This window comes from Esox lucius, chromosome 23 (assembly GCF_011004845.1).
Source record: "Esox lucius isolate fEsoLuc1 chromosome 23, fEsoLuc1.pri, whole genome shotgun sequence".
Taxonomy (NCBI): Eukaryota; Metazoa; Chordata; class Actinopteri; order Esociformes; family Esocidae; genus Esox; species Esox lucius.
The window spans coordinates 1624839-1641905 of NC_047591.1; the positions used below are offsets into that span (position 1 = coordinate 1624839).

Here is a 17067-nt window from a genome sequence, read left to right on the forward strand (position 1 = left end):
CTCTATTCCTCTTCTTGTTATCTCCATTCCTTTATCATGTCTCATCTCTGACTCCTTCTCTGTCTGTTTTCCATTTTGTGTCTCCTCTCACCGTTTTGGTCCTCCTCCTGTGCCCCAGCACGGGCCAGTAGGTCTGGCTTGTTGAGGAGACGGGAGGCGTACAAGTGTTTAAGCCCCAGGAACAGGAGCAGAACACTGGGGACGATCTGAGCCGCTACTCCCTCTACCCACTGCTGGTCTGGAGGGTAGCTCCATCAGAAACACTCAATCCAATGATACACATTTTACGGTCATGGAGCCTGGGAGGTGTAGAAGTGGATAGGAAAAGACAAAGAGAAAAAGAGGTAATGAACAACAGGTGGTTGGTGATAAAATCATATATGGGGATTCCAATGTTGTAGTACTTAAATGACTCAGATATTTTGAACCATTAGAGATATTTTGAACAGGACAATTACATTAGCGGTACTAGATTCTCAGAGTAGTTCAATTCAATTGTGAAAAGTTTGTGCTGCACCCCCACACATTGCCTACATCAGCTTCAGGGGAGTGTGGGCAGACAGGCTCCACTCCTAATCTGCCTCAGATCATAAAAATTGCAAAGGCTATTATTTCCCAGTAGCTAACAAGTCATCATCTATAATCAGATACACTTTGCCTAAAGAAACAAAAGCTACCTTGAGTTTAATAGTAGGCTACAACAGTCTACTTAAATTTGCCTCTGCCCATAGAAGAGCATGTATTCCCTGATTCCATTGTCTTGCTCATAAATCGCAATGTGTATCTAATTTCCTCTTCAAAACGACTTGAGTCTAGACCAGTTTTTCCCAATCCTGGTCCTCGGGACCCAAAGAGGTGCACGTTTTTGCCCTAGCACTCACACACCTGGTTCAAATGGTGCCCAACCACTTACACACTTGATGATAGGTTGATTACATCTAATGCTAATAAATTTATAAAAATGTTGACATGTGTTTGTCTGGACTTTTTTGTTGTTATTCTGTCTCTCACTGTTCAAATAAACCTACAATTAAAATGACAGACTGATCATTTCTTTGTCAGTGGACAAACGTACAAAATCAGCAGGGGGCCAAATTCTTTTTTTCCCCTCACTGTATCTCATCTCACAGATTTTCAATGGGAATTAGGTGTGAAGCACCTGTGAAGCAGACAATCTCCCAGTACTTGATAGAGTCCTTTGGAAGTGAAACAGCACTACGCCAAAGATCCACCACCCAATTTCAGTGGGTATTAGGTTGCTTTCTGCATGACCATGACTCTTATTCCAAACCCACCTCTGTTGTCAAAAAGCTACATTTTAGTCTCAACAGACCAGAGAGTTTAATAAACTCCAAGCGCTTATGCTTTGTGTATCCATCATTTTCTTTTACATTTCTTACTTGGGTTGATTTTTTTATGTGGTGTCTTTTGCATCCCTGGTACAAATCATGTTGTATTTTGCCTATATTTGGACAAATACTTCATTTGGTTTTTCATGTATGTTCAATTGTTTTTTTATTATGAATACAATGATATGTTTTTGATTATTTAAAAAGCTGTGGTTAAAGAGGTAAATGGGGGCCACGCCCCCAGTGCCTCATTCAACTTTGATAAAAAACAACAACAACATATTTCCAAATATTTCATTATAATTACATTTTTCCAGTAAAAATATATTTTATAAAATGTTGTGTTTATCAAAATGGTAACATTTTGTACAAAAAAATAAGGTTTTGTGATTGTCACCGGCAATCACTGTCCACCCTCTTGAGCTGCCTTCTAGTCACTTTAAGGAAAAAAATATTTTTCCAATTAGATCTCTGATGAGGTGACATCACATCAGTGGAGGAAATTTTCTACTTCACTTACTGATTTTTATGTTTTTATTAACTGAGTTTGATGTGTTTGTCCACCTTGTTAGGCCTATATATAGAGATCAATGAAATTGAATCATGTCAAAACGTTTGTGAAAATATTTTTATGCCTCATGAAGTATTCAAAGCCATGCTAGACATACATTATATGAACACAGGAAGGCTAAAAGCTAACTTTAGCTCAAAATATCCTACTGTGTTAGTGTGCAACCTTTTTGCCATATTCAATTAACAGGGTGGACATGTATATAGTAATGTTGACAAGACTTGTTGCCATGTGCAGTGTTTCCCCTACATTCATTCAACAACGAAGATTTTTGATTGTTAAAAAAAAAAAAAAAAGAAAAACATAATCCAGGGCCAACCCAGGGCCCACTGCACCAGCATAAGGTCTGACGCTGGGTCTGAGGATTTCATCCCAGTACCTACTGTAGCAGCAGTCAGGGTACTGTTGGCTAGCATGTGGAGGTCTGTGCGACCCTCCAAGTATATGCCTCCCCAGACCATCACTGACCCACCGCCAAACCGGTCATGCTGGATGATGTTGCAGGCAGCATAACATTCACCACAGTGTCTCCAGACTCTTTCACGTCAATCATATTGCTCACTGTGAACCTGCTCTCATCTGTGAAGAGAACGGGGTGCCAATGGCAGACCTGCCAATTCCGCTGTTCCCTGGTGAATGCCAATCAAGCTGCACAACACTGGGCTGTGAGCACAAGTCCAACTAGAGGACGCTGGGCCCTCACGCCATCCTCATGGAGTCTTTTTCTGACAGTTTGATCAGAAACATCCACACCAGTATCCCGCTGGAGGTCATTTTGTAGGGCTCTGGCAGTGCTCCTCCTGTTCCTCCTCACACAGAGGAGCAGATAGCGGTTCTGCTGCTGGGATGATGCCCTTCTACAGTCCTGTCCAGCTCTCCTTGAGTAATGGCCCGTCTCCTGGTATCTTCTCCATGCTCTTAAGACAGTACTGGGAGATACCAAACCTTGTGATGGCATGTATGGATTTGCCATCCTGGTGGAGCTGGACTACCTGTGAAACCTGAATGGTCTGCTGCTACCAGTAGTGCAAGGACACTAGCAAAAACACCAAACTAGAAAATAATAAGTCAGGAAGGATAAGGAAAGAGCAATTGTTTGTGGCTACCACCTGCAAAACCATTCCCGTTTTGGTGGTTGTCTTGCTGTTGCCTTTCCAGTGCACCTGTTGTCACTTTCATTTGCACCAGAACAGTTAACTCTAACCCTAACCCTAACCCTAACCTTATGCAACATCACAAGATTTATTTACGTCCAGAGTTGTATAAATCTTTTAGATCTTGTATTGACGAGAGGAGTGTCGAACCATTCAATTGAACCAATCCATTGATGGTATAACCTGGTCATTGAGTACATTCAGGTACTCAGCTGACTTCATTTTATTACCACATAATGTTGAATAACATAAAATCTGGACTCTTCAGACCACATTGATCTTTTTCCATTGCTCCAGAGTCCAATCTTTACGATCTCTATCCAACTGAAGTATTTTTTTCTTGATTAGTCTCACTAACAACATTTTCTTGTGGCCACAAAGCTGTTCACTCACTATTCTGTAAGTTCTCGTTACATTGTGGATGTGAAAATGCTCTTTCACTAATAAACATAGCAGTGAGATCTAATGTTGATTTTTATTTAACAATTCAACTTCAACAAGCGTAAGTAATCTTTGAACACAATCATTCAAGATTATTTTCTGTCTACATTTATTCCGAGAGGTTGACGGTACACGATTATCCTTCCAGGTTTTAATAATACATTGGACAGTTCATAACTTACAGTCATTTCAGCACTCTCCTTAGTTGTTTTCTTTGCTTCATGCAGGCCAATAATTTCACCCTTGTGAAACACAAATCTTTACTATGACCACGGGATACGTCTTTTGACATGGTGGTTTTAGAAATGAGAAGTGAAGAAATTTGAAATGTTTTGTCCACCCTGTATTGCTACTGTCCACCCTGTTATGTTGTTATTTTTCTTTCATAGTTTAATGAAATTACCAAATATCAAGTGTATATTTATAGTCACACAAAGATATGGAAGGGGTTTATTATACATGCTAAAAACGGAGTAATTTTTTTTATCATGATTCACTTAAGAATTTGTCCCGTTCTCATAATGTGCACTTGTTTTTTTTCAATATATGTTATTAAAAAAACAAACTGAGGGACATACGATTCCTATAAAAAATAAATCAACTATTTATTTATCCTAAGTTATTAAGTTCAAATGGCACTCTATAAAAAAAAAAAACCAATTATAGCCCTATTTGTGGACAAAGGAATTTTCAGGCATGTAGCTATCATTTTGTAGCCATTACTTGATTTGTAAAGGTCAAAATTTGTCTAATTTTATTTGTGTTCTAAGATGAACTTTACAAATTAAAATCTTAATAATTGTTAATCAACTGAAATTTGACAAAGAACAATTACATTTTTTCACTCCTTTTCATATTTTCATAGGGCACTATCCTTTATCACTGCAACCCCTTATTATTTCTATCATTTCCTGCATTGGCAGGACACATTTTAAATTAATTAAGCATATTGTAAGGCATACATATTTTATGTTGTTTTTATCTTAGTAACCAGAGTGAGTTAGCAATGATGACAAGCTATATAAAGAATATATGGTTTGCCAAATAGGTTGATTTCCTGTCCCTCTTGCATTGGATAAAGAAGTGGACGGTATACGATATAGGTCAGCGTTGCCTAAAACTCTACGTGAGTACCCCCATCTAGTTCAGTTATTGAATGTGCCCATACCTATTAAGGGTGATTAAATTAATAATTTACTGATCAGCTGTGCTAGGGGCTGGTGATGCTTAAAGGAAACTATTTCAGGTCCTGTTTTTACCCCAGAAAGAACTCCGTATCATTCATCCACTGGTTGATGAAGTGTGCGGTGATGGGCTGTGGGCTGTGGGGGAAGTGCATGTTGTCCAGCGTGTGGATGAGCAGTGCAGGGTTGTAGTACAGAGCAGCGATGGCCACCTGGAGACACATGGTCCTCAGCTCACTGGACTTCACCCCACGCGTCAGCCGCTCCAACACCGCCTCAACAAATGATGGAATACACTGAAAGAAGGGAGAAAGCTATTGTTCACAGGGTTATATCTGTCTGACATTACATTTACAGGAAGATCAATAAAACTGTGTCAACTCCCAGGGGGAGCAGGGAGGGTGAGGGACAAGAATCAATAAAATACTGATAGCAATCAACATTCTCAACAGGAGCTTCAGGGTATGGAAGGGATTTACACTGCAAACTGATTTAGGTTGAGATTCACCCCAGTGGCAGGTTGTGTGGATTGGTTCTTTTTTTTTCATTTGGAGGGGTCAACTGTATGCTTTATTTTGATAGAGAAAATAGTTAAAGATAGAGTTCTTGTGGGACCAGAGATAACGGCTACCAACTAACCTACACTATGATATTAGTTGTAAATGGGAGCAAAAACATTGCTTTAAGACACTGAAATGCCTATAAACCATGATTGGACTGAATCCGGGTCTTAGGCTGATAATGAACCATGTCTACCCTTATTCCCCAGAAGCCTTTGCAGTCCCCCTCACCTGGTCAATGCCCCTCCCCCGACACTGGAGGATGATGACCTCTAACAGCTTAGCTGCATGACACTCCGCATCCTCACCTGCATCACTGGTCAGCACCTATACATGGGTCAGTGGTATGACCATGAGACAATTGAAACTCTATACGCACACACACACACACACATGCAATGCACGCAATTACACAGACAAACCTTTTTGCACATGGTGTATATGACCTCTAAGTGTTTGGGGTTGGATAAAAGCATGTCCGTATCCACAGTTACATAGTTGTGCAATAAAGGCATCATATCTGAAAGAGAACATACACAAAGAAAACTATCATCATCACCCTCGTCAACAATTATATCAGCATCAACCTTTCCATGTCATTCTCCTTTATATTCCCAACATTATTATTTGTATTGGTTTTACTCAATTTACCAAATTATTGTGATTTCTTGGTTTGTCCCAACAACTCTACAGTAGTTTCAGGGAAGTTACACTTTGGGCATTTGTCCACCAACTGGCCAAGCTGCTCTGCTTCATGTCACGCAACTTGCTCAAACAGGAAGTATTCTCCTGAACACACACTGGAGGAGAACTCATTCTCCGGCCAACAACCACAACTGAGCTTGCATGTATCTGACGAAACCACAAAGAGTTGCTGGAGCACAATGGGGCAAGGCAGCAGTGCCAACTTTCAATGGACCCTGCTAGAACTGAGAGACATTGTCAGGTTATCAAAACACCTGGCTGCAATGACTCAGGTGTAGAGTGGCTCCGTACTGTACCTGTGAAGTAGTCGAAGCAGTCATGCTGGAAGACCTCGTAGAGAACTCCCAGCAGGTGCCACATCTGAGGGGAAATGGTCTGACAGGTCAGCCCGAACGCTAGTGACAGAATCTCCTCGTAGAACTCTGGTAGGTGGGTGTGGAGTAAGAAAGAAAAAAAAAAAACAGCTCATAAAATGTACACTATATTACCCTATACTGTAGAAAACTGAGCTTGACCTATCAATGTTCCACCCCTACTCAACCAGAATAAAATATTATAACAAGCTATTTCAAAGATTCTTGTTAAAGTGAGATCTGAATAAATGTCCTCATTTTGCATGATTTTCCTTGAATTACTATTGTAGTAACAGGAAAACATATACACAAAACTGTACATTTTTGTTGTTAGTTTTTGTTTAACAAGAGAGAAGGGTAGCAGCTCACAAGAACAGGACACTAAGATAAATGTGGTACACACACACCTGAAGGATTTGCTACAATTCAATGAGTCCAGGAAATCCCTGCTGACCATGCTCCCCCCTCCCAGGAGACACTGGCCAATTTATCATTCCCAAGTTAATTCAAAGCCATTAGAGGCACTGCAAAAGCTCAAAGCTTGACTGTGGTAGAAAGCTAGGAGCTACGAATGAACAGCGTACACCACTGTGCCAACTGACAGTACCATATCCCAGGCTGTCTAGGGATGATATGATGGGTTGGTATTTATCAAGTCTGTCTGAAAAAGACTGGCTCCTTGTAACAGTCAAGGCCTTTCCTCACAACAACATAATGTTATATTTGGCCTACAACACCCACAGAGAGGAGCAGAGACAAACACAGCATTAAAGAAAGTATGTACACACACCCAAACAAAGAAAGAGGCACGCGCCCACACACCTGCCATACCTATGATGGGTTTCTGCAACACCAGGCCTATCACTTGCAAACAGATGCTTTCCAACTGCTGGGTGATCTGTGTGGAAAATGTGGTAATGAAAAAACAAATCAGTAAGAAGACGAGAGACCCCGCTAAAAATTAAGAAGGGAGAGAGACATTGATTGAAGACTCATATCGATATAACATAACATTTACAGTGTTAGCCCAGCAGTGGAAGAGCAATCAGTAAACTATTGATAGTAATTATCTCCTGAGCTTGATATATGCACAGGCCTTACCAGGGTGGAAGGCCTTGGGCTCAAGAACGTAAAGGGCACGAGGCAGAGAATATTTACTTGATTATTTCAGAATTATTTATTTTACTGCTACATGCAGGAATGTGACAATTCAGGCAGCATGTGACTTGTGAGACAACTACAGAACAGTACATTTGTGCCATTTGTGCCATACATTATGAGCCATAAAAGGGCATTCTACAAGAAGGGTTTTGGAGACAATTTGATTGTTAATCTTATGGCTGCAATCATTTTCAACGGCTGTCTTGAAGGGGATCTACAGTCTTGAGATTATATTTCTATGTTTGGTTGAGGATGAAAGTTTGTCATAAGAAAATTTCTAAAGATAACTGCAGAAAAAAACGCAAGCTACAATTGTGAAGTCTACAAAAAGTTTCTTAGAAACTACCATGAGCAACAGCAGTACTGTTTTTACTGCACCTCCATTAACTGACATGGGTTATTGTTCCCATTCAATATCACATTTTCAGCTCAATGCTACTTTCTTCTACAGTCCTTTATGTGACATAAAATGTACTGTGTAGCTTAAATGCCTTTTTTTTTTAAATCTTATTTTAACTATCAGAACATGGCCACTGCAATGTGTCTGCAGAATATATCTGTTTTTCTCACCTCCTTGTGGTCCTCCATAACAGTGAGTATAGTGTCTATGGTACTGAGGATCCCCAGAGCCATCACTGTTTTATCTTCACTTTCTTCATACTCTTCGCTCTGTAGCACCTTTGTGAAGATCTCAGCCTGGATTAACACACAAACACACATACACAGCTGGAGGTCAAACACACGCCATCCAAATTTGGACTCTTAGCGCTCGTTTACATCACCCTACATATCGAGGGAGACTCGAGATAAGACATATCGTAGACTCAAGATGCTGGATTTTTTTAGTGTAAACTTGCAGACATTGATAGGTTGGGAAGTCACATTATGAAGCAGTGTGCATCACATTTGATAGAGCTTACCCAGAGGTATGCAAAAGTGAAACAACTTTGTCAGAACTGAAACAAGTTACTGTGCAGTGCGAGCCGCAGACACATCACTTGATTTTTCCGTGATTGACGGAGTTCCAGGATTGTGATTGCCACAATTCTGCTTGGTACTTCTTGAACATTATAATGTAAATTAAAATGTTAAGCAAATGATTATGCAAAGCACGATAAGTCTATCTAGCATTTTATTCTTCTCTCTTGTAATATAAATAAGCCCTTACTTTTCACTTTCCACCACAAATAATAATAAATAAAAAAAAGTGAATTACATATTTATGCAGTCTGTTAACAGAATGGGAAGTACTTGAGACTAGCTATGAATACTAGGAAAGCCACAGGGCCTGACAAACCTGACCCAGGTCTATTGGTTAGGGCTGCACCAATTTTCACTGTTGCTCTTAAACATGTTTAATTCTTTTCATTTTTGGGGTAATTCCTAAGGTGTGCAAAAGTGACACCGCATTAAATTAGGGACAATCGCAAACTTGATCATTATTGATCTCTAAATTGTCTTTCCTTGCTAAAAGTCTGGAGTCATTGGTCAATACACATTTGCATTCTTCTAAATCTGACTACTGCATATTAAACAAACATTTATCTGGTTTTAGACCTGGGCATACTACTATAACCACTACATTGGTTGTGAATATTATAGCCAAAGCCTTGGATGAGAAATTAAACTGTGTCACTTTATTTAAACTGACCTCATTGTGCATACCCACAGACACCTGCTTATGAGTCCTGCAGTGTGATTTTTAACTACTACAACATTCACTTACAGCTAAAGATGGTGCTAAACGCAAGTAAGTATAAGCTATTCTGAACCTCTACAACTGGATAATGTCAAAATTACTACCTTTGATGTTTCTGTTACAGTTTGTTCCTACCTACAAATACCTTGGAATTTGGAATAATCTATTTTAAAAACACATACCGCTGAATTGGTGAATTAAATTTTTTTTAAAGAATCATGTCATGTCTTTCATCTTAAAAATGAACAGTACAGTAAGTGCTTGACTATGGTGACCTTATGAATGAATCAGCATACCAGGTTCTGGGTCATGTCCACGGCTATTACAGCCACTTCCTGGTTGTACTCGCAGATCATCTTTTGAATGACATTAGTTAGGTCATCGTTCTCTGTCTCCTTGACAACGTGGAGCAGTTCCTGCATGACAGACCGGATGTAGGGTCTGATGTAGATCTTAGCTGGAGACACAGAGATCAAGCAGATTTAAAGATCCAGTGCAGTCAAAAATATATATTTTTAGGTAAGGGTGTGATTTCTGGCCCTATCCACCAAACAGATAATCAAGGCTGTATATGTAAATATGTTTCTGCACATGATCAGACAGTAAAACAGACTGTCTCTATGTACGCAACTCTCTCACATAGGAAAAGCAGAATCAAATGGTTATATTGCTTTCCCCCTACTGAAGCAATTCGATAGATAGAACTTTGTGAAATAGCATTTTTTTTTTTTATGTTCTGTCACAGCAGAAACAACATAGCATATATATTTTGTGATTAAAGACAGCTCATTGGCTTTTATAAAAAGCCCACGAGCCGTCCTTGGAGATGTTATAAAAGGTCAATGGTAAAACCTGCAACTGACACTCAACACATAAAATATATATACACTATATGGCTATAAGTATGTGGGCCTCCGACCATCACACATACAGTATATGAGCTTGTTGGACATCCCATTCCAAAACCATGGGCATAAATATGGAGTTGTTTATGGAGATTTCATGGTTATGTGCTGGATTATGCACCTGTGAGCAATGGGTGTGGCTGAAACACCTGAACTCAATAATTAGTAGGGTTATCCACATACTTTTGGCGATATAGTGTATAAAGAATATATTCTTTATTAATCTCCTTGAAGTATGTGTGTGTTTTTGAGCATGCGGACCTTGCTCCTGGTTGCTGACTAGTGTCTGCAAGGCGATTGCAGCCTCCACCTTGACCGGCATCTCTTTGTCCGTGATGAGATCCTGTTTGACCAGCTCCACTGCGTTCCTCAGGACCAGCTCATCATGGAAACGCAGAGGGCTAAACGAGTGCAGCACCCAGCATGACTGAGGAGAGAGACACAGGGTCACAATCACTGATATATAGCCCACATGGATGGCCATCACTACCAGGTTGGAGCCTGTCCACATTCTGTATAATACAGTCATCAAGAGGTGCAGTGTTGCACCCCAACACTTTCACCTGGGTAAACTGGACCATAAATAAGAGCCAAGATTGAAGATAAAGGAAAGTAAAGGCAATGCCAAAATAGTATGTTTATTATGTTAAACGATCATAACCGACAGGCCAATCTCACTCACATTTATGGAATGTGCCATCCAACAGGACTGTGAATATTAACGGAGGAGGAGCCATTTTAAAGCAGTTTTTCCAAACATACAAAATCTTGCACATACATGTTCTAAAAACAAAGTAAGGCAACTCAAAATCAGCTCTGCAAAAATGGGATGAAGTACTGTTATTGAGAGTCCGAAATAAAGCTGGTATAGGAAGTGAGTTTGGAAGGAACAGGCCAGTTAAGGGGGTGTCTCACCCTAGCCCGGAGGTATCCGAGAGGGGAGTTGAGTAGAGGGAACACATAGTTCTGTAACATCATCTCCATCTGCTCCCTGTACACCCGCTTCTATGGAAGGACAACAAGAACAAAAGAGAGGACAGAGTAAACTGGCAATAAATCAAGAATGGCATGTACTAAGAGAGAATGACACACAGAAGGACCGACAGTTCCAGAGAAATACACTGCTGACCTTCAGTAACAGTTCAGCTAGCGAGCCAATGACGTGAAGCGCGCCATCTTTCCTGCGGGGGTCAGTAGAGGGCTGCATCAGAATCTGGTGACAGAACTCCATCATCTGGGGAAGCACCTGAAAAGTGCAGGGAGGGACAGTGCAGTGATTAACGCCTTATCATTAAAAGGGAAGAAAACAAGGAATGCATGTTTTTTTTGTGCTTTGGATTTTTACTTGGTTCTAGTGTGGTTTTATTTAGGTTCTCCACTCACCTCCTTCCTCTTACGGGCTGCTTTACACAGGAGTATCTGGGCAGCGGTGGCGGGTAGAGCATGGTCATCATATACATCTGGAAGAGATGTATATATGTATAGATTCCATATCACACTATATTACACACTGACCAGAAGATGTCATACTAACTCCACAAATACTAACAGAAACATTGCATAAGTAGCCCAATCCCTGACCAACTCACTCATATTACTAAGATAAAAAAAATTAAATGAAATGTACTTTAAAACACTGAAACTCAAAATCAATAGTGGAAGGTAAAATTGTTTTTACCAAGGGAATATTTGTAAGAAAAAAAGATGTTGCTGTACTCACTAAACTTCATGCGGATGTACTCATAAGGATCCTCCTGCCATAGTTTCTCATCCTCGTCTTTGTAACACATGAGCGGAAAGATCACTTCTTGGCTGATGGTCTGAGAACACAATACACAAATACACATCACTGCATGACTATAGCTTGATATACCTTAGATTTCAGAAGGGTAACACTATTCAGAAGTATTACAGTAACAACATTAGCAAAGAACCTAAACGGCAAAATTATTGAAAAAAATGTTTTCTTTATTTTTAAATGAGTGTTTTTTTTTAAACAAAGTTTGTCATAAACACACTGAACATATCAGGTGCATGAGAAAAACAATTCAAATAAAAATGTCTGCAAATCAGATACAATTTTAATTCAGACTGAATAGTACTGACAACAGTGGACCAGGTCCAGGTCAATAAATATTTGACCTGGTCCTGCAAACTAATTGTCACAGGCATAATGTCACTGTATAACATATTCAAAACACAGATGCACTAATGTGTGATTTTATAAATAATAGCACAGTTTAGGTGGAAAAGCAGAAAATACAAATCATTATAATTAAGTCACATAGGTACAGGATTCATAGCGAAACTGGTACATGTAGTTAAGTGAGGGTGTGTGTGCATACTCACCTGCATGTGAGGCTTCATGTGCTTCCAAGTGAGAGAGTGAGACAGACCCTGGTTCAGGTAATTCAGAGACTTCTGGAGGACATGTGGCGTGACATACTGCTTCTGTCTGTGCTGGTCCACCACTTTTAACAGGACCTGAAGGAGACCGCCCAGAGTCAGTGATATTTTCAGACTGTATGGGTTGAAACTACACAAAATTAAAAAAGGTTAAAAAAAGAACAACAGCCAGAGGTAGTGGCAGTGGAATTATTTCAGGTACTCAATGAAAAGGTGGGTATCCTAGCTACCCACACAGAAGCACATATGCAAATCTACATCTGTTAATGCAAACACAAACAAATCAAAATCTACAATCAGTGGCCAGTTTATTAGGTACACCCATTTAGTACCAGATGGGACATACAAGGACAAATGAAAATCTACTACTGTAACTCTGGACTCAAAATAAAACATTTAATTCAACTACAGTAAGCTACAGTAAGCCCATCCTTGACAAAGACCATCCATGTTTGTTTAGAGATGCTGTTCTACAGACCCTTGACTTTGCCGTCATACATGTATTTTTATCAGATTTTTGTTATTTTCCTTGGACATCTGTCATCAGCAAACCATTTTGTCCTACAGAAATGCAGCTTACTATTTGTTTTTTAGATTGTCACATGATTTTCCATGAACTGACATGGTCGTGAAAAGCCTAGGAGGGCCACTATTTCTGTGATACTGGAACCGGCATGCTGGGTACAGATTATCATTAAACTGAACAGTGATTGAACACTTTGATGCAGGTCTGCCTGCTTTAAATAGCAAGCAAAGGGCCACGTAACTCACTATCGATGGTAGCAATCCATTATCGTGAGCCGGGTGGTGTACAATCTAAATTGCCAACTGAGTGAACACGTTTAGGCTTAGAGTCTACTTGAGTTAGATGAAGTTGTACCTGCTGGATGCCCACAGCGTACGTCTTCAAGAAAAAATCTGCAAACTCAAAGTACTCCTTTGTAACGTTGCCTGGGCTTCCATACCTACAAAATAAGAGTGGTGAAGAAAAGGCTGAGATCATGATCAAAATAATTTTGATATACACTGTGTACAGTCAGAAATAACAATATACTAAATAATAATATACAAGGGAACACCCTAAATTTTATCAACACAAATACACTGCTGGCGCCCCCTGACCTCTCGAACAGCCTTGTGGTAATGCGTAAGGCCCACTTTTTACACTTCCACCACACCAAGTCAGGACGGTCATCCTCGTCCACCTCCAACGTCTCCTAGCAAGCAGACACACACGGACAACCTTTTCACTATTCCCATTCACTAAGAAAACATGACAGAATTAGCAGACAACAACAGCTTCACAAAATTAAGGAAAACCTACTGGCGGGACATCTCTGTCCATGACAGCTCTGAGGATCTCCATCCACTGGGTCATAACCGTATTGTTAATCAGCTGAAGTGGCAGAGAGTACTGTAAAAAGAGACTGTATTAATGTCAAACAAAAACACATCGTGCACATACCTGCACACCCATACTGTACCAGTCTACCAACTAATGGCTTCGGTAAAGGAAAATGTACTTATTATGATTGTCAAATGTGGCTTCTTCAAGACACCTTAAAAATAACGCAATTGAAAGTCACTCCAGAAAGCGTCTGCAAAATAAAATGTAAATGCAGTCAAGTTTGGACCAAGGTTATAATCGTTAACGAAAACGACCAAAAAAACGAAAACTAGGTGTGAAAAAACATTGTCGTTAACTGAAATAAAAATAAAAACGAGGCATGACAAAAAAACGATAACTAACTAAAACTGTAATGTGTGGTTGACAAAACTAACTAAAATAAAATAAAATTATAGAGTAAATGTTCTTAGTTTTCGTCTTTGTCAATGTCTTTACTTTTTTAACGCTATTTAAAACACGCAGAGTATTCGCTCAGCTGTGTTTCCTTTCCCTGCTCTCCCTCCGTCTCTCTGTCACTCACATACACACACCCCTCCCCTCCGTGCACACCGCGTCTCCATGACGTTGAAGCAAGTTCGCGAAAGGTTGGTATCTCGTGAACACCTTTAAACAATCACACATTAAAAAGTAGTATAAAAATATTTGTAATTCTGAATATAATTTTGTCAGTTTGTTAATGTCTACCCGAGAAGCGATTGCGCCTTCTTTAGAAAGTTAACTAGTCGCAAGTTTGAGGTAAAATGCACTTGGGTTGTCGATGTCAAAACACTATAAGCTGTGAGTCAAATATTAAATAATGTTATGTAATTTTTACTTTTACACTGAATGTTTGCTGCTTCAATCCAGATGAGTAGGTAGAAGGCTATTGTATAAATTTAGAATAGGGTGTGAAAATTGTACAGCTGTGGTATTTTTATAGAGTGTTAATTCTGTTTAGAAGATGTGTAACGTAAGATTTTTGGTACGGCATGTGGATTTTGTAAGAGGTAACGTTAACGTTAAAGGAATTTCCATGGGATGTGAATTGGGTAGGCCTCTAGGGTGTTAAATGTGTATATTTTGTGAAGGCGTGAACCATATTTAATATAATAAAGTTCTTTGTAACATTAACGAATAAATTATTTTAACTATCCCTTTCAGATACTTTTTTCAAAACATTAAAGCAAATCTACTAAATAGCGATCAGATGGCTAAAAACTTCATCTGCATTTTGAGTTCTATCTATGCTCTTGGCAAAGGTCATAACAAAACTAGTGCTATACATATCATAACACTTTGCCCCTAAACAACATAGTTTTTGTTGAGTTATTATTACACAATACTTTTTCTGACCTTTTTGAATCTTGCTCCTGACAAATAGCCCATATTACAAAAAAAGACTAAAAATAACACTAATAAAAACTAAACTAAAACTAAGCATTTTCAAAAAATAAAAACTAAACTAGCAAACCCACTTTAAAAACGAATTAAAACTAAACTGAATTTGAAAACAAAAAGTCAAAACTAAATAAAAACTAATAAAAAATGCAAAACTATAATAACCTTGGTTTGGACAACCCAGACATTGAAGGATATTTCCTTATATTTTACTATTTTCCATGTACTAGAATAATTATCAAGACATCAAAAACAACACATGGAATCATGTTACAATTAAAAAAAAAGTGTTAAACAAATCAACATTTATATTTTACAAAGACACAGCGGTTGCCAATTTCTGACACTGGTAACTCTGATGAACAGGGTCATCCATTCTTATGGTGATCCTCTTGAAAGCCAGTTAAGTCATAGCGTTTGAGGGTTTTTTCAACTGCACTTGAAGAAATGTTCAATGGTCTTGAATTCTGGATTGACTGACTGTCATTTTTCTTTGCTAATTTGAGCAGTTCTTGTCATAATATGGACTACTATAGGACAGACATAATGATGGTCTTGTACAGTGGGGAGAACAAGTATTTGATACACTGCCAATATTGCAGGTTTTCCTACAAAGCATGTAGATGGCGGTAATTTTTATCATGAATACACTTCAATTGTGAGATCACATTGTATGGTTTTTAAATAATTAATTTGCATTTTATTGCATGACATAAGTATTTGATCACCTACCCACCAGTAAGAATTCCGGCTCTCACAGACCTGTTAGTTTTTCTTTAAGAAGACTCCAACCTCTCCACAATGGCCAAGACCAGAGAGCTGTGTAAAGATATCTAGGCAACAACTGTTGGCAGAATTATTAGAAAATGGAAGAAGTTCAAGATGACGGTCAATCTCCCTCGGTCTGGGGCTCCATGCAAGATCTCACCTCGTGGGGCATCAATGATCATGAGGAAGGTGAGGGATCAGCCTAGAACTAGACGGCAGGACCTGGTCAATGACCTGAAGAGAGCTGGGACCACAGTCTCAAAGAAAACCATTAGTAACACACTACGCCGTCATGGATTAAAATCCTGCAGCGCACGCAAGGTCCCCCTGCTCAAGCCAGCGCATGTCCAGGCCCTTCTGAAGTTTGCCAATGACCATCTGGATTATCCAGAGGAGGAATGGGAGAAGGTCATGTGCTCTGATGAGACAAAAATAGAGCTTTTTGGTCTAAACTCATTCTTTGGGGATGCTTTTCTGCAAAGGGGACAGGACGACTGCACCGTATTGAGGGGAGGATGGATGGGGCCATGTATCGCGAGATCTTGGCCAACAACCTCCTTCCCTCAGTAAGAGCATTGATGATGGGTCGTGGCTGGGTCTTCCAGCATGACAACGACCCGAAACACACAGCCAGGGCAACTAAGGAGTGTAAGAAGCATCTCAAGGTCCTGGAGTGGCCTAGCCAGTCTCCAGACCTGAACCCAATAGAACATCTGGAGGGAGCTGAAAGTCTGTATTGCCCAGCGACAGACCTGAAACCTGAAGGATCTGGAGAAGGTCTGTATGGAGGAGTGGACCAACATCCCTGCTGCAGTGTGTGTAAACCTGGTCAAGAACTACAGGAAATGTACGATCTCTGTAATTGCAAACAAAGGTTTCTATACCAGATATTAAGTTCTGCTTTTCTTATGTATCAAATACTTATGTCATGCAATAAAATGCAAATTCATTACTAAAAATCATACAATGAGATCTTCTGGATTTTTGTTTTAGATTCCGTCACTCACAGTTGAAGAGTACCTATGA

The 17067-nt window shown here is 39.5% G+C and overlaps 1 protein-coding gene across 1 annotated transcript in view; it reads right to left on the bottom strand.

The window, feature by feature from the left end:
• ipo8 (importin 8) overlaps positions 1–17067 on the bottom strand; it is a 41927-nt gene that overhangs the window by 3076 nt on the left and 21784 nt on the right. The window contains 19 exon segments of the mRNA XM_010886908.5: positions 92–227; positions 229–258; positions 260–299; positions 4775–4995; positions 5491–5586; positions 5682–5779; positions 6261–6386; positions 7149–7215; positions 8049–8174; positions 9474–9634; positions 10344–10509; positions 10998–11087; positions 11212–11328; positions 11466–11542; positions 11803–11902; positions 12432–12566; positions 13369–13453; positions 13611–13705; positions 13813–13902. Coding sequence (XP_010885210.1) covers positions 92–227; positions 229–258; positions 260–299; positions 4775–4995; positions 5491–5586; positions 5682–5779; positions 6261–6386; positions 7149–7215; positions 8049–8174; positions 9474–9634; positions 10344–10509; positions 10998–11087; positions 11212–11328; positions 11466–11542; positions 11803–11902; positions 12432–12566; positions 13369–13453; positions 13611–13705; positions 13813–13902 — 2056 coding nt within the window.